Source organism: Bactrocera neohumeralis, unplaced genomic scaffold, assembly GCF_024586455.1.
Source record: "Bactrocera neohumeralis isolate Rockhampton unplaced genomic scaffold, APGP_CSIRO_Bneo_wtdbg2-racon-allhic-juicebox.fasta_v2 cluster11, whole genome shotgun sequence".
In the NCBI taxonomy this organism is placed as follows: domain Eukaryota; kingdom Metazoa; phylum Arthropoda; class Insecta; order Diptera; family Tephritidae; genus Bactrocera; species Bactrocera neohumeralis.
The window spans coordinates 17,237,406-17,257,382 of record NW_026089624.1 but is presented as its reverse complement, the minus strand read 5'-3'; the positions used below and the strand labels follow the sequence as shown (position 1 = coordinate 17,257,382).

Sequence of the window (19,977 nt, the reverse complement as noted above, 5' to 3'; positions counted from 1 at the left end):
ACTATTACACTTATTCTGATTACGAATTAAACCTTCGGTTTCTAATAAATTATAAGCATCTGATAAGGAATTTATATTCCTATTTATAATTATCGAAGCCAAATTAACATCTATATTATTTAAAAATGTTCTTAAAATGATTTTTTCATTATTTAGAGGACTAAATTCTATTGGTTTACTTACATCGTATTCAAATTTTTCGTTTAATTTGTATAATATATTTATTAATAATTCAAAATAAATTCTAATGCTAGTATGTCGAAGAGCAAACGCTTGCTGGTAAAGTTGATGGTATGTCTCCTTAATGCCGAAAGTTCTGATTAGAGTTGCTTTGATTTCGATCCAGTTGGCATCTGACGATACAGTACGAATTGCATGTAATGCCTTACCTTGAATTTTATTTAGAATTACCCTTCGGTATACATATTCGTATGCTGTTGGATCTGCATACAGCATTGCCAGTACGGCGTCGACTTCTCTTAAAAACGAAGAGAGGGCATATATGTCGTCTCCGCGGAATTCGTGGACTCTGTGTGAATCTTTCACAATGTCGCTCACTGACAGCTGCAATGCTGGTCGTTTCTCACTGGAACTATTTGGGTGAGTTGCCATTGCCGGTTGCTTCTCACTGGAACTAATTGGATTAGTTGTCATTGCCAAGTACCGCTATTCGAAGTTACTAATTGGATTGTTGGAGTTGCCAAATACCGCTATTTGAAGTTACTAATTGGATTGTTGGAGTTGATCATCCGATCGCAAAATTGTTGTTATATACTTCTTTTTAAAGGTGACCTTACGGTTTGCTACCATGTGGTGACATGAAGGTTATTTTACAACGTGTCATGTATTATATGTTAAATTTTGTTTTGCACATTAGCGACGATAATTTTTTTTTAATATTTTTATTTTTTTATATCAAAAAAGTATTTGTGATGTATTTTTAATAGTTCACTTTTTAATAGTTCAGAGCATATCGTTTTTGCATACACATGTATATAACTATGGATTGCCGTGATTAATTTGCAGGTTACCGAATTGTCAATTTTGAGTTTGTATATCTTGTTGATTTTACCTACATTAGTTTACAGATTTTGTGTTTAGTCTCTTATATTATTTCAATATGATATGAGTTTTTTGAATTGTAGAATAAAAAATGTGATTTGCCAAATTATGTAATTTAGAAACTGCTTTATTTCACTTATTTTATTTTAATTTTTGGAATTTCGGAGTCCGGTACTGAAAAATGAATGTTAAATACAGTTTTTCACTTAAAAAAATATAATTTGTCGATTTCGACTTTAGTTATGTAGTTCTTGTAGGTTATGTAGTTAAGTTAATAGTTAACAGAGTTTTGATATAATGAAATTTAGCTTTCCTTTTTCATTTTTTAATTTTAGATCAACTTTTCTCGATTTTTATTTAACTTCACGAAATGTTATTGTTTTTCATAGTTCCACCAATTAACTTTATTAACTTTTGGGTACAGGTAGGTTCGTCTTTCTTTTTTTGGGGAGCGACTGCGCCAGTTATGTTAGTATTATATACTTACGTATATACAACATTTATTTGTGGAATGAATCTTAAGACTGACATATAATATTCTTATTATGCTTATACGAGACCTTAATATCGTACATACATATGTTTTATATATCGTAATGGCGTTGGTGGAGGGATAGTTGCCAGACTGTTATGTTAGGCTACGTAACTCGCGCGTGCTCCTCAAAGAGTGCTCGCTCTTCCGGCGACAGAGCAGCCAGGAAGCTAAACTCTCGTCTAGCCCCCGGGCCACTCTTGCTTGCGGTGCTTGTGTAGCCGTGCACTGTTGTTGTTGAGGCTGCTGTTTCGGTTGTTGTCGATGTTGTTGTTGTTGTGTTTTGTTTGTTTTTGTTGTTATTCATCTTGTTCGTGCGACCGTTTGGCCCGTGTTGTGGGTCTCCCCTGATGGTTGAGAGATGCCGTACTGTGTTGCAGTTTAAGCCCCTGCACCGCGACAAGGTGCCTACCATTCGCAGAGGACCGATTAGGTTTACTTTCATATGAGTGGTGCGATAAATAAACAAAACCTTCGATTCTGGTGCGAAGAAATTCGACAAATTATTCTATAGCAACCAGTACATTCACCTAAATTAACAGTTTGATGTGGTTTTTGGTCTGGTAAAATCACCCATCCGTACTTCTTTCAAAATGAAACTGGTGACACAGTTATTGTCAATGGAGAGCGGTATAGATCGATAATAACCAACTTTTTATGGCCGCAATTGGATGAAAAGCCTAAAGCACGTACAGAAACAGAATTATTGCGAGAAAAGTTTGGAGATTCTATTATTTGAAGAAATTGTGACATTGAATGGCCTTCAAGAAGTTGCGACTTAACACCATTTGACTTTACTATATAATAAACTAGACTATTTTCCAGCTGTAGAAGTCAATATTGAATGTTCTATTTATGACATATGACTTGATTTACTGAAAAAAGTTCTCGAAAATTGGGATCATCGAATTTGTTCCTATAAAAGAAGTCGTGGAGGTCATATGAATGAGTTATATTCAGAACTTCTTGAAATTATTGACTTCTTCACCGAAATTAACGTTTTAACACGGTGTGTTAAGTCTGTATATATGCGAACTAGTCACTCAGTTTTTGACATATCCGTCTGAAATTTTGCAGACGTCCTTTTTTCTCCAAAGAACTGCTAGTTTGTCGGAACTACTGATATCGGACCAGCACATAACTGTCATATAAACTGAACGATCAAAATCAAGTTCTTGTATGAAAAATTTATTTAATTGATATTCACGAATTTAATTTAAAGTAGCGGTACTATTTCCGAACAAATTGTTCAGATCAGATATATCATATAGATATCATATAGCTGCTATACATACTGACCCATCTTGTATGGAAGCTTTTTTTATAGGTATGTGAAAGCATTATCGCGTCGGTGCAAACGAAGCTAAAGTTGTTCTTGTTTCTTGATTTTTTTATAGTTTTAACTAATCTAACTGTGTGCGAAAAATCTGTAAATTTGTAAAAAGCTGCAGATTTTTTGTTTGTCATTTTCCCCCTTTCTTTACATTCTTTAATTAACCATTTCGATATTTTCATATTTACGTCATATGTAAAAAAATTAAAGGTTTGACAAGTTATTTGCTCATCAACACATGGCACTTTTATAACATAAACCATTATAAACAGTTTCCAAACAGTAAATCAATAAAGTTTACACAAACACCTACACACGCTCCTTTGCATTAAATGAATGTCAAAAAAGTTTACATACACTGATGATTATTTATATGTATATGTAAATCAGAAAAAACTGGTGCGAGGAGTCCCTACGCGCGGAAGAAGGGAAACTTCTTAGTGATATTCTAAGAAATGCATATCATTTTGTATGAAAGAAAACTAGCGAGAGGGAAAAGATAAATATATGGTGGAGTACCACCACTTTCTTAAATTCACATCCAACATCACACAGAATTCAATTTGCACCTTCTCTATGCCTTAGGCAGGGAACTCAAAGTAATATTTTAGAAGTTGTTCAATTTATAATTTTTAGCTTTTGCCATCGTCGTGAAAAGACGCTTGTTGACAAAAGCATGCTCGGGGAGATGTTACAGCGTCTGTTTTTATGAATGAAGCGAGGCCGCTTGTGGAATTTTCCCCTGCTTTTATGAATGAAATCGTTTTTGTTGTAAAATTTACTATATTTGATTAAATATCCAAATTGACTATAAACATTACCATGCATGCATTCATACTAAATTATACTCATATCATAATTATGTTTACATGTCAATATTGAATTGCTGAGGGCAAAACGCAAACGCATACATATGTATGTGCATATGTGCATACATACATATGTATATGCATACATTGCACATACAAGCGATTCCCTGGTTGAAAGCAAAAATTTAAACAAGAAAAACGAAATTCTTTACATGTACATTCGTGGGAGTGTAATCATGGGCATGCATACATATTATGTATTTATGTCTCTTCATATCCTCTGCTTGGGCATACACGCCACGTCATCATATGCCGAAAATACATAAGTTTTTTAAACTATTGAGAGTACTAAGTTTTATAGTGTAACTATTATTTTGAGCAGGTGTGTATATTTATTTCTCTTCAATTCTGTGGTAGTGAGGAATTCCTTACAATAAATCTAACAAATGTTCGCTGTCGAACCTGCACCTTCTCTGTGCTTTAAGTTCTCTGCTTTACTCTCATTCTCTCTCTCTCTCTCGCTCTCTATCTTTCTCTGTTGCTCTTCTCCTTCAACGCAGCGTTAAACGTTTAACGCAACCTTTTCCGAAGTCGCCTAAGAAGTTTCACTTCAATAATTTTTATTTTATTTATCTTTAATTTTATTTTTTAATTTTTAAATAAATTAATATTTCAAATATTATTTATATTTATTTTGACTATTAGAAAGTGAAGATGTGCCAAATGAACTTTATTTCTTCAAAGAAAATTGATGACCTTCATGAAATATGCATATTAGTTATCATTTCCATATATACCAATAGAATTTGTATGGCATATACATACATATATTATTTCTTTGGCACATTTGTCTGTATGTTTACGAAAGCAAATGCAAGCCACATACATACATAGTATGTACATACATTCATAATAACTAGTGTGACACGCATCTTTCGCATGGCCGAAACTCACGGTTTGTCGAAGAGTCAATGTGTCGAAGCACTGACACGACGACAAAGCGTCACAACTTCAGGGGTATTCTCTTGCTCTTGCAAAACCCTTGCACGGTGCACGAATTGCAGATTTCTCCACCTAATACAACGGCACAACAACAAACACACGCAGAAAAATATTTGCAAGGGCTGTAAAATATGTAAGACCAAAACCCATGTTTATTTTCGTGCAATGAGACGTAAAAAAATAATTGGAACCCTGTGCTAGCTGTCATTTTACTTAAATACTTATTTTGACGTTAAATTGTTGAGGAAGGTAAATTTTAGATTTTATAATTTCTAGATTTTATAATTTCTATTTATATTATAAGGATTTGTTACAGTTTTTTTTTGTTAAAAATGAATGCAGAAGGTGCGCCAATGCACAATAGCCATGCACAAAAGTCATTTACAATCAATTGAGCGAATCACCCGTTCATATATCACTAGATTCTGCAATGGGTGCTCTCGTGCTCTTGTATATTTCGGTATAGGATTTTTGCAACCTGCAGTCCTGGAAGAGCAAAAGAATCCCCCTATTGTGTTGCTGGTAGAAAATCCGAGTTGTGCCGAAAGAAACTAACAAACGATCGCCGATTGTCACCGCTTCCCTTGCTGCTCGAACATCTTCGTCGACAAGCTAGCGTAAATATGTAAGCATTAAACGTTTAACGCAACCTTTTCCGAACTCGCAGAAGAAGTTTAACTTCAATAATTACAAAGTTTTAGATATACATATAAAGGTACTCATTATTTTGTTGGTTCTACTTTTGTAGCAATAGTTCCCAATAAACGTCGGCGCATACTCCTCACTAAATTTCTGGTATCATTTCCGGATATTTCGACTCATTCGATAAGGCAGTTTTTACGGCCTCTTTTTGTGAAACTCGATGTTTCCGAATACGGTTTTCCAATAAGTCCCAGATATGTTGAATATGATTAATGTTTGGTGATTCGGGCGTATGGAGTTGCTTTCAATTGTATAAGAACCTTTCACGTGTAAGATACGACGTGTGTTTTGGGTCATTATCCTGTTGGAAGTTGCTGTTAAGCACACTTGGACAAAAATTATTTTTTAAAATGCTGATTATGGTTTGGTAAGCAAGTGATACAATTTTCTATAGCATATAAAGGGTCCTCTTCCTTATATCTGCTAATACTTTGTTAATTGGCACTTAGACTCTGGTGGCGTAGAGCGTGGGTAGAAAGAAATTGTTCCCATAAATCAGATTTGTTGTTTGTTGCTGCTAATCAGCAATGCACTGCGATCTGATATTCATAGAAATATACGCACCTAACGTAAATATGCCGATTGCCGATTTCTCTGAAACAAGTTTGGCACATTCAGACCGTTACCACGTACATATGTACTTATATACCAAAGAATTAGATGATATTCAAAATATTTCTTAATGAAATATGTAAACATAAACGGTGTCCCAAAATTAATGCAAGATTGGAGTTAAATAGAAAACACAGTGTTTAGTCTTTCGATTGTAATTCTTTTTTTAACCATAAAGTACATTAAATATGGCAATTTCTGCAACAACACATCAGAGAAATGGCCTCTACGGCCTTTCATACTTTCATACACATTCGAAATCCACACCAAACAATGAGATGTTGTGGATGTATGTATATGTATTAGAGTGATTAAAAAAAAAATTTTTTTTTTTCGTTCCGTACTTGGAAAAATAGGTTCTTAGACACCTCTAAGAAAGCCTCGCCAAACATGAGTTTTTAATTGTAACGGGAAGGTCCTCCTACATACAGTTTTCTATTTTTTCTTATTATCAGATAGAAAAATTTATATCTCGCTTCCAACTACTTGAAAAAATATCTTGTTCCTTAGATTTTGTAGGAAATTTGATGATCTACAAAAAAGGTCTATTATGATTTTTTCGTAAACCCAAACGTTTAATAGAAATTCCCATTAAACTTGATGGAGAAATTAAAAGTTTCTGCAAGTATTTATCCGGAGATCTTTTTGATGACCCAACGTAAGAAAAAGTTTATCGTTGTCGTTAAAATTCTAAAATAAAACACATACAATTTAATATTATGTCCGATAATTTATCTTTAATAAAAAGATATGGGTTCGCCATTATATTTCAAAAATTATGTTGGGCAAGTGGCCGTTGGGACTGGGTTCCAGTCGGGAGACTCAATTTTTAACCACTTTTTGCAGCGATTGAGGCTGTATGTCAGCAATAACTCACTCAATGGTCTCAAATGGTCTCAAATTTATCTGTATAGACAAGCGATTTCACGTAATACTACAAAAAATAGTCCAGCGATGTTAAATCGCACGATCTTGGATCACCAAAAGTTTGCACAATTTGAAAACGTTGTTCCGGAGTAAGCCTGTTCATTATCAAAAAACAGTTTTGTATAAATCAAGTAACTACTGTCAAAAAAATCAACTCCAAAAAAGTATTGCCTCATTGAAAACCACATCCTTTACTAGGTCAAACTTTCAACTACAATGTGTTGGTAACATTATGGATCATAAAAAAATATTTATAATATAGCACGAAGATTTTTCTTTGACTTCACAAAATTTCATCGATTTATCTCTAGTAGTTTATGAGAAAATAATTTTACAATTTTATCGTCCTCTAAATTTAACCGAAATATTTATATCACGGGGTATGCGGCTGCTCCACTTCCTAATAAGCTGCTAGTTTTCAAAATCGGACATTTTTCGAAATTTTCATGGACCACTTGACGTGGTTTGACCCATATGTTTTACATAGAAGATTTTTGCTTGTTTAAGGGATCGTCTCAGTGTGAAGCTCCGCAAAATCACTGATTTTTATATAAATAAATAAGGTTTTTTTATAAATAAATAAATGCATGAGGAATACAAAATGATTTTTTTATGTTTATTTAAATGAATTGTTGAAATGACACCTAAAAAAAATACCCTGTACGATGTCCACGATTGCAGACGCAATTTTCATCTTTAACAAAAACTTCAACAAGAATAATATATATATATATATAATCTGTGGGAAAGTCGATATCGCGCTAGTTTTATTTTCTTCTAAAATTTGACAAAATGGCGGCGGTTTGAACAAAAAGTAGCGAATTTGGCTCTTTTTTCGACAATTTTTCGTAGAAACAAATAGGAAAATTTCAAAAAAATATAAAAAGCCTCGACAGCGCGGTAGAGAATGACGTTAAAAAAGGCTCTCTTCAAAGATATCTTCAAATTTTTTTATTTGAGAGTGGAAACCGGTTTGAAAAACACGCTATAGCGACAGTAATAATTACTTAATTAATTAATTATTAACTTTTTCAAAATTTGAGAGAATGTTTATTATAGTGTATACTATCCAATAATGCAACATAAAAAATCGATTTTTCGCACTGAGACGATCCCTTTAGAGAAAATACTTCAAACATTCCGATGGAAACAAAAGTTGGCGCCTTGTAGCACTTGGATCGCTTAATATCAAAAATATAGATACCAATTTATATACATACTTATGCGTATATACCTATATCATGAATCAAAATTAAAACATCTCCAAAATGGCTAAAGTAATGTGTCTGTTCAGGAATAACCATACATAAAGTCTACATTTCCTGACCATGAAATTATTTTTCATGAATATATTATTTATATATTAATTAATATAGAATTTTAATACATCTGCATATTTAATAATGTGTACTTAGGTATTTAAGTTGGACCCAAAAGCCAATACAACAACGCGATTCCTTATTAGACAACTATACTATGACTTGCTATTTTTATGATTTCATATGATTTTTGTTTGCTTAATGTTATTTCACCTTCTCTTCCCAACGAGCAAGGCTATAGATAACGGAGAAAATTATTATTTTTAATGAATTGACAAATTTATGCAAATGTAAATAATTATAAGCATTTTAAACTTTTAAAATCATTTATTGTGTTATTGTGGACATATGTATGTACATATTTATATAGTATATTCAACTATATAATTAACACGTTTAAATTGATAATTCTTTCTGAGTAACTGAAAGCGCAGGCGCTCTCAACGCATTTTTCTTAAATATTATTAAAAAAAATTCTAGAACCTTCGTATTGGCCCTAGGTGACAGTTTTCATTACGTGGCCTGGCACATCAGATGTCTTCAAAAGTTGTATGGATTTGGCTTTGAGTGATAATGACCCGCATATGACATTCAAAAATATTTATTATTTTTTCAATAATAATTGTGAAGTGAAAGTTTTTAATATTAAATACAGCAACTGTCGTATAAATTGAAAAGGAAAAGGAACAACATATATTGGGTTCTATGTATATAGTGCCAGTAAAGAAGAAGATATGGTGAAATAATATTTGCAGTTTATCAAGCAAAGGCAGCTCACACTTTGATAAAATGGCCACGATAAAAATAACGCTGGCAACGGTTCGTATCAAATGTCATAATTGTAGTCGTTCTTTATTTTACTTACAAGTGCAGTGCGTGACATAAATAAAAGCATTTCATGGTATTTGTGTACACGTTTATGGCAGATGCAATTTGTGCACTAATGTTCCTGCGAAATAATCAGAATAGAAAGTTTATTTTCCAGCAGTATGGCTGAATATAATTTCAATACCATTATAGGTATAAAGATAACACAGCTTATTATTTCCACAAGTAGTCAACGTTAATAATTGAAAAAATATAAAGTGGACTATGCTTTTCCCATACACATTTCTTCCTAAGAGCCGTTTCGACCACACTTCTGTTAACCATTACGGCACTTAAAACGTTTCAAGTTTTTTATATTGTTTAATCCACTCAGATACATACATATATACAATATACGAAATTATTATTATATCAATCGTCGATAATGACTTTCTGGTGTATACATGGTTACGTATAAGAGGATGGGAGGATTGACGTTGGAGCGATTTCATTCATATTTAACGCTTAACCCATTGCAACCAAAAAACCGCATGCATACACAAAGTGTATAGCGAAGACATAAACCACTAGCGTTCCTCCTGCACAAGAGAAAGTCGTTTAGCTCTGTGGGTTGTAAACTTGTTAAATATGGAGCCGCTATTTCCAAGTGGAAATACACTGCAAGTCCCATCACTTGAAATCGCTAGTAGTAGCACAATCCGTTTGATTTATTTATTACTAAATGAAAGAAGCTGTTGGTAATAAAATTTTGTGGCATTTTACAACGGTAAGATAATGTTAACTGCTAGGGTTTATTGTAATTTATCGAGTAATTACTGCCGTACTATCTTTAATTCAAAATTTAATAAGTTAATAATATTTGTAGGCAACCCGCTTATTTTCACACTGTACCAAGAAAACTGCTAAAAGAAAATATTTCCATAAAGTTCGATTGGCATAGCTTTGTTGGTTTTTAGAATATAGATATTAAACCTATTAGAGGTCGTGACCATAATAATCCTACTGTAATTCTCCAACACAACCTTGACCTTGACTTTAATTTTTTTTTAAAGGTAGAAAGACACCTGAAATTCAACTCGCCATTTTCATAATTTTTGTATACGTAACGACTAGTTTACTGTATGCAACGTGTTGACGAAAAACATCTCCCTTGACGTCTCAAAAATTCTCTTACCGTGAACAGCATAACTCATTACTGGTTAATCTAAAATCAAAAAAAAAAGAAAAAATCCTTAAATTTAAATTAATAAATCTCGTAATTCGACGAAAAAGTTAATATTTGAAATTTTGACACGTTTCAACAAAAAACTCATATTTGGTGGATTTCCGTCATGTATTGGAATACATTGTAATAAAAAGCCTTGGCTCATTTGCTAGAAAATGTTATTTCAAAGATGTATACAAAATTTGAAGAAAAGCGCTTCATAACTTTTCGAAGTCGTGTCTATCTTTAGTTTTGCGTTAAACGCATTAAGTGCTTGGGTGGATGTTCTAAAGGGTTTATCTCTAAGAATTTTACTAAGATCGATTTGAAATTTTAGGGTTTGTTAAATATATTGTAAGACTTAAAACAAAAAAAAAAACATTTTTCTAGATTATCAAACCCACCTAATCCCTTATTATTTAATTATACACTAGTATACTATTAATAATACCAATTTTTTTACTTTCACAGGATGATAAGCCAAAAGTGCCAAAAATTCAGCCGCCTGTATCAGGAGAACCACCCAAGATTGAAGTTGTTCGTGAAAAACGTCCTTCGCTTGCACCAGAACCAGCTAGCCGACGGGGCTCATTAGTGCCACCTGAAATGGGACGTCGACCGTCGCTTATAATAAATGATGAGGTATGTATTATTTTGATAGGTTTTAAACCAGAAATTTATAAAAGTGCTTCGCATATGACTTGTGACATGACATACTTATTTTCGGCAATCATATTTTTGAATTCACCCCATAAGTGGTATCTAAAAACACAATCCAGTGTTTAAATATTTTTCTCAAATTGTGTACTTGGATAAAAATACTAAATATGATTTCCAACGATTGAAACTGAAACGAACTATAGAGTAAAAATGAAAACATCAAAAAATAGGGTCAGGTGAATTGTGAAAGTTGCATAGCTTATGTTCATGTTTTCTGCCGTATTCATCTATGTAAGCTGCATTGCCTGTGTTCAACTTAACTTATGTGAAATGCTTTTTACCACTTTCAAAGATTTGCATCTATGTTATGACACTGAATAAAAACATATTTTGCTTTCACTTGTTTATTGAACCAAACAAAAAACTTCAAACTTTCTCCAACATCTTTGTACCATCACGATATAATTACAAATCCAATCAATTTACCGTCCATCACAACACGTTGCCACCACACATTCGACACACTTAAAATACAAATCTTTATATGAACCTACCATCAACACAACCGCATGTAATGTGACACATATCGCATATGAAAACCACAATCCTACACTTATCATCGGTTTTTAGAAGAAACTGCGACCCGGCGAAGTTGCGGATAGTAGGGTAAGTATCAGCCACCTACACAGATTTTTACTAACATTTTCTAACAATGATTCCATTATATGTGGTTATAGCGCATAAATCTGTCGTTTCCAATAGTATTACTAAAATAAGACAATCATTGAAAAGATCCGATCACGAGTTGCTGTGGCTAAGGTTACTCTAAATATTGTTACAATAAACTATTCAATATAGTAAAAATATTATTTACGAATAGCGGCGAAAACGTCATTGTCGGTATAAGTATCCAAGGAATCGAACTTGAGGTCTAAATTTTAATATGATCGAATTTTGACTCATAAGAAAAAATACCAAATTAAAAAAAAAAAATATATTCAATTTGATATTTTTTGGCCTTGGAACTTATTTCTAGATATACATAGTTAAGACAATAGGAAACTGTCATTTGACTGTGGTGACCACCGATTCTTTTGTACGCTAACAAATTTTGCATTTTACTATAGAAGGCTGCTAGGAAATATTTGTGCTTTGCACAACATTTCTGCTATTACGTTTTGCGTTTGTTTTGTTATGAATATCAAATGGCAGCTAGAATGCTGTTGTGTCGGTCGCTCACCAGTTGTCAAAGCAGCCACAATTCCCGCCGATGAAACTGCCAATGCGATTTTCTACTGTTATATCTTCTGTAAAAAAACTTTACACCATCTCGAATATTACAAATAATTATAGACCTTTGTCATAAAATAAACAAAAAATTTTCAATAAAATAATTTCACGACTATACATTGAAATAAAAACTATCCCACGATTCGGTTGTTTGGGAGTTTTTCGAAGGAAAATTAAGGAATTGTGTTAAATTATCACTCACATTTTGTTTTTACTAAAATTTCTGGTATAAAAGAATTAAGGGAGTAAAACGGATGATTTTCGCACACATTGAAGTACTAGCGGAGAATTATTTATTTCGAAATGCAATCATGCTGTTATAGCAAACATTTACATATCCAATAGGTCTTGCAGCATTTTCAGACACCTAAATAAGCACTAAACCAGAAAAAAACTCTCTATTATGCAATAAATCAACATTATCAAAACCATGAACGAAATAAAGATGTTATTTTATTTCTATTTGTTATGGAAGCAATACTTACAGCACATCCAAATTGAACATCTGCCAAATTTTGAACTCCCATTATTGTTTTATTTGATATTTAATGTAGCAGTTTGCATGTATTATAAGCATAAGATATTACACATTTTGACATTTAATAGCCACTATGGTATACTCGATATAAGACTTACCGTGCGATTCTGTACTGTGATACAGTCTCAAGTCTCTATATTTGAGATTTTACGTTAGAGGCATTTTTTGTGACTTGAGACGATTTTGTTATTCTGTAAGTGACAGTCACAAAATCTTTTACATTTGATTATTCAGAGATGTTTTTACACTTTAATGAAAATAAATATGTCGATAACAAATATTAAATATTCTATAACATAGTCAAAAAACAAAATTACCAATAAAAATGAAAATATATGTTGACTTTGTTTCATAATATTTATGAAATTTATGTAAAATTGATTTATTTTTAACCTTTTCGTGTTTGAGTTGCTTACAAAATATAAAACAAAGACAATCGATAAATATCTGTGATGATCTGTATTCAGTATATTCAAAATGCCAAACAAGAGTTCTTTTTAGTTTTGTGACCTGCTTAATATTTTGAGACTAACGCTAGAGACTGTTTAGTGAATAGTAACTAGTCACAAATTGAGATTACAAAATAATATCTTAAATTGGAGACTGCTTACAGAATTCCACTATAAGTTAAATTTTCTTTAAAAGCATGTTTTTTATTTGTGTTAATATGTGCTTCTCAAACTGTTGATTATTTTGTCACAATATCATTCAAATATATCTATTAGCGGTTTAGTACCACTAAAAAAAACTATCACCATAACGTTCATATATAAATACAAGCATACAGGTGAGCTAACAAAGAAGTGAATACATACATACTAACTGTGTACACAAATTATACAAGTGTATATTTTTTGTTTTTTATACGCAGAACAGGGTATATTAAGTTTGCTACACGGTTTGTCACATCTAGGACGGATCTTTGGAGACCATTTTAAGTATATATATAAATGATCTGCGTGGCGGGCTGAGCAGATGTAGGCATGTCAGCCTGTCTGTTTATATGAGAACTAGTCCTTCAGTTGTTGAAATTTATTTAGATAATTATTGATTTGGCATGAATTATTGTGTAAACCAACGATTTTATCTCCGAACTTTCCTTATTGAGAAACCCTTTCGATATTTCTGTATATAGGTATGTATACATGAGGTGTATTAAAAAAATAACGGGAATTTTCTATATCTCTTTCTATGATTCTATAGAATATTATTCCTATAAGTAATACACCTGTGATGAGTATTATATTTTCGGTACAGATTAAGTTAAATTTTTTTCTCATGAAGTTATAAAAGTGTATGTCTATAATTGTACAACTTAAAATTGTCATATAATGTGTACATTGTACCATATAGATAATTATTGAAATAAAATGACATAAAAGTGTTTGAAACGGGGCGTGTTATATTATATACCACACATACATGTATAATATCTGTACCATAGTGGCATACAAAAGTTTACGCCGAAGCATTAATGCAAATTATGGAATTTTATGTTTTAAATTCGAATTTTGTACGACAAATCGAATATTTATATAATTTGTTTTTATCTTAAATTTTTTTTAAGGTTTATTTTAATATGCTGGAAATAATATAAAAGTAGGCTTACCGCACAAAACTCGAGGTCACGGGATCAATTTTCACAATTTTTAATAATGCTTCGGTTAGTTTTTGACTTTTAGGCTTGAACAAAGCACTACCGCACACGAAGAACACTTTTATACAAATGTACATAAAAGCCCAACTTTGATTGTTTATAGTTTTTAATTTGTGTTTTTGATCATGCACTAATTACAGTTATTGAGACCAGGCGAAGTTGGCGATGGACAGGTGAGAAAGTGAAACCAATTTGCAGTATGCAATAAAATTGTTCTAGATTCGTAGAACTTGCTCATTTACAGCAGTCTTGTTTGAAGAACTTATTACGTATTGCGAGCACATATGAAATTAATTAAATAAACATGCATGTCCACACCAAATTTGTTTCCATATGCTTCAACAGTAGTTGTAGTTAGTTGTTAGTAGTTGCTGAGTCTCTTTATAAAATATTTAAAATATTCTTAAAACTTTACATTTAATTGGCTTTGCGTTTTTATTAGTCTTACACATATGCTATTTAAGAAACTCACACGTAAAAATTGCAGCTCTCACACACGCGTAGAAATAATCACAAAGCCCATTATAATTCCACCCACTATGACATTATAAAAATATAATAACAAGTGTGGTTTTATCGCTAAAGCTAACTATGAGCAGATTTGTACCCAATCGCCATATTCTATTCGCCACTTCTCTGCTAGCTAGATTATGCTCTGTTGTCAAACAATTGAATGAAAAAATAGTTATCAAATTAATTCAAAATCTGACGAATAAAGGAATTTTACATTTGTTAGTTGCTTTAGGGTACGTCTATTTCAATGATATGATTAAATGATCCCTTGTGGTCTTAAATATTATATATATACATACATACTATACATAATATAGAGTTGTTATATTGAAGATATAAAAAAAAGAATCGGTTTGCAACAAAATAATCAATTATGATCAATAATATGTTATTTCCTACTTGAATTAACTAAATATGAACAAAATTACACCATAAAATTTTGGTAATATTTACATTTTTCTGAGATCAGATCATTTTCTGACTCCAATGCCATCTAACAGACTCAGACTTATGAATAATTTCCGTATGTCTATTAATGTATCTTAAAATATATTAAGTTAATTTGTTTCAGTTGACTGAAAAGTTATATACACTTTCACATACCATACATATGATTGAAATAATATTTGTATATATGGTATATATAGATTTAGTATAATCGATTAATTGTCTATCATATTTGTCTCTAGAAAAAGAATCAACGTCCTGGCGAAGTTGGTGACACTAAACAGGTTAAAACAATATTTATTTTTATTTATTGCTTCAATTGAAAACTATGTTATTCAAAAGTTTACGTATTATTTTCCGCATTTCAAAGTTAATTTTCCGAATTAATTTTGTAAATAAAAACCAGAACTAAGCCAAAAAATATTGGTTGTGTATTATATCGTAATTTCTCATATATTCATATATAAATATACATGTAAATAATTATAAATGCAACTTAATTAAGTAACGAAAATATTAAGTATTGCATAACTTGTTTGCATTTAAATACAAATGTGTAAATTTTGCAAATTTTTATCGCAGAGAAATAGAATCATTGGAATATTGAGCTGAAGAAGGTTGGATTTAGCATGGTTTAGTTGTAACTATATAGATGTACATATAAAAGTACTTATATTTTATATTTACTTTGTGACTAATAGACATATGCGTGCAGTTTCTTTGAAGTGTAAATTCAACCCTTTATCTATTTGGCATTCTGTGAAAGAATTGTGCGCAATTATGGTTTAAACGGTTTTTATTTAACATGGTCTGAAAATCTATTTTTTACACGATTTTATTTCATTTATCTCTAATCCTAAGTTTTTTAGTTTACATTTATCTGTCAGGTTTAATATTAGTGAAATATTTAGAGAAATCCCTTTTTTGTGGATACAGGCAAGTTTACTGGTCGAGCAATTATAAATAGCAAAAATTTAGGGAAATTCCCTTTTTGTGTCTACAAGCAAATTTAAAATGTGTTAAAGACATTTGCTTAGAACGCGTATTTATTATTCTCTTTAATAACAATTTTTGTGTAAATACGCATTATTTATGTGATTTAATAAAAAAAACATTAATGCTTGTTAATAAGAAAACTGAGTTAGCTTTTGACCCAAATTGGTCTTTGGTGTTGATGTGAAGGAGCGTAAGTAATTAAATGCGTGGTGATAGTTCAGAAGCTGATCTGTATTTTTATTATTTTTTACAATCTTTCAGGACCCACATTTCGTTGAGTTCTACGTACATATATGACAAATTCAATGCAGTGAAAAATATAAAAACTTAGGAACGAGTAAATAATATTGATAAATAGATACAGTAGTTGTAACAAATTTGAATTTGTAATTTCTATTTATAAAGTTTTGTTCCACTCTAATCCAAAATTATAACTTGTCACTATTTGATTAAACTTCAATACATCATTTACAGCTATATTTGAACCCGTTGATCACCACAAGTATTTATATCAACATTTACACTTTTTTCATATGTGTAAGTTGTAAAACAGGTGAAGTTCGGCATGCTTATATCGATAGAAAAAAATCTCCGCAATTATAGCTTTAAATAAAAGTAATTTATCCAAACGACAAATAACTCATGAAATTGCCATAAGTTATGGCTGCCTGCACGAAGTGATTCAAAATTATACAAATATTTATTTATTAGCCCGAAAAACGTGGAACACGCTGTCCGGAAAGTAATATGACTGATTTTCTTCCGCCCCTACTGTACTTCGGAGCGGGCGCGCGGATTTGGCGTTCCTAGCTAACGTACGAGCGGCTGGACAGTTGAATCCGAGTCGAAATGCAGTGTTCGTTAGATCAGAGGTACGCGATTAAATTCCGTGTGAAACTCAGTAAATCTGCGACAGAGACGTTTGATATGATCAAGCAGGCTTACCCAGATGTTGCTTTAGCAAGAAGTGGTGTATTTCGGTGGTACCAGGCCTTTATGGAGGGCAATGAACAATGAGCAAAACCAAAGTGAAACGATGCTGATTGTCATTTTTGACATCGAAGGCATCTTACACCATGAATTTGTTCCTTCTGGACAAACCGCCACCGCCAAGTTTTACGTGAAAGTTCTCAAGAGACTCAAACGAAGCGTCAATCGGCCCCGACAAGACATTGAAGCCAATTGGAAGTGGCACCACCACAACGCCCCGGCTCACACCGCCTTTCTTGTGAACAGCTACCTAACCAAGGCCGGCATCACAACACTTCCACAGCCGCCCTACAGCCCAGATGTGGCCCCCGGACTGTTTTTGTTTCCTTGCCTGAAAAGGACGACGAAAGGCAAGCATTTTGAGACGAGAGGGGATCGAAGCAACATGCACCTCGGCTCTCAAGGCTGTTTCAGAGAATGCCTTCCCTGATGCCTTCAATACTCGGAAATCGCGCTGGCAGCACTGTATCGACGCAGAAGGAGCCTATTTTGAAAGTTTTTAAAGAATTGTAACGATTGGTTCAATTAATTTTTTAAATCGACTCAGTCCTATTACTTTCCGGACAAATCCTGTATATCTACTGAGATATTTCAATCTCAGTCTGGCAGAAGTCGGACAATAGAGGAGAAAGCGAGATGACGCTGGAACTATAAATGTAACATTTTATGAAAATAAATATTACTAGTCATACTGTGCGAATTACCATAAATAATCTGGAATTACAATCGCGACAAGCGTTTGGGTAACTTATTACTCATTGGATTTTTGAAAAAAGATGTTTTGTCAGCTATTAAACAGCTGTCCGGACACACACAACAGAAAAGTATTATTAGTCATATTAATGATTCAGCATTAGAAATTTGATAACGATCAATTTGCTTTTAGCTGCATAGTTTTAGTGTAATTTTTTGTACCTATAAAATGGTTAACTCTTTTGTCAGTGATATTTAGTTTCAGTACCACAGTAAAAAGTTACAAACACACAGGTGAAGCTAATGAAAGCGTTATTGTATTGTTAGTATGTATGTATTCTTCAAATAAAAATGCACTGACCTTAAAATTTTACAAAAATATATAGATACATGTGCCTACAAAATGTGCATGAATGATACATGATGTATATATTAATATTAAGTGAAATTAAATTTTATTAACTTGATCGCCAAATGTAATCCATGCGTCCCCACATTTCCACATAGCATCATTGCTACGATTGCCCCGCTTTTAAACGCAAACAACAGAGATATTACAATTTTCGATGATACACTCAAGCTTGATGCAAATTTTTACTTTACCTAGGTATTTCAAAAACTAAAACAAGTTAGCAGTCGAATAATTTGAAAACTCATATTTTTTTACCAAATATTGCATTTTTTACGCCAAGTATATTTTTAATCACAAGAAAGTTTCAAGCTCAAAATATGTGCCAAGAAGTACTACATCTGTTATTGTAATACTAAATTTATTAATCCGAGATCTTATTGTATGTAGTATATTTAGGTTTGGTTGGGTTACGTTATGTCCTTTGTAATGCCAGTGTACATATGTATTTACAATTATTTTATACTTAGTACCTGACATCATTATATGAACAATTGTTTACAAGATTCCGATGTTTCCCTAGGTTAACAATTTAAGAACAAAATCAAATGCAAAGTACACGTAAGGCAAGAACCATTATGGTTAAGAAGTTAAGTGGCTGGGTAACTGGCTATGTGAGAAACATAATGTTCAATTATCATGCCTGAAACTTATTAATGCGTGTTTTTGATCTTTAGAAGAAAATCACAAAGAAATTTGATGAACGTAAAACAACGGTACAGTTTGCTTGTCGATTTTTATATATTAGGTCAATAGATTCGTGTCGCGTATATTTTAGTTTCACAAACAGAAAAGAATCACAGTGAAATCAGCCGAATACGATGACTGAAATATGGCTCTATTTTCGTTTTTTACCAAAAAGTCAGTCACAATCATGCTAGATTGTGTCGGTGCTTTCAGTACTTTTTCTTATAATCTGCCACTGACACGCTTCATACCCATAACATTAAGCAAAATGTGTTAAGTACTTGTAGATCCATAACAACACGACGATTTTCAAGCACTGTTTATTTAACTTTTATTTTATCGTCAATAATAAAGTGATGGACGACTCACTTGAAACATAGTGAAATACTTATATTCGTGATAAAGTTGACTCACTAATACCCGAGACAGACATGTAGTAACAATACCATAGTAAAGGTATCATGGTATTCTGTTTACTACGTTGGTGACACACATGGCAATGTAGTAAACTGAAATACTATCTTTGTTTTATAGGCATTAAATATTTCAAAAAAAATGTAAACAATAAATATGTAGTTGTGTGTTATTGAAAAAAAAGTGCAATTATTTAAAATACTGTAAAGTTAATCTATTTTCATCGGGAAAAAGCGATTTGGTTAATTTTTCTCTAAAGTCCTCACATAAAATGAGACATTTCCTGCTTTTCCGGAAAAAAAATTGTGAAACATTTTTTGTTTTCCATTTCATTAATTAATTTTTTAAAATGT

General features: G+C 32.2%; 1 protein-coding gene across 1 annotated transcript in view; it reads left to right on the top strand.

Annotated features, from left to right (window-relative positions):
* LOC126766080 (twitchin) overlaps positions 1-19,977 on the top strand; it is a 125,046-nt gene that overhangs the window by 57,412 nt on the left and 47,657 nt on the right. Inside the window, 2 exon segments of the mRNA XM_050483779.1 lie at positions 10,802-10,972; positions 14,616-14,648. Coding sequence (XP_050339736.1) covers positions 10,802-10,972; positions 14,616-14,648 — 204 coding nt within the window.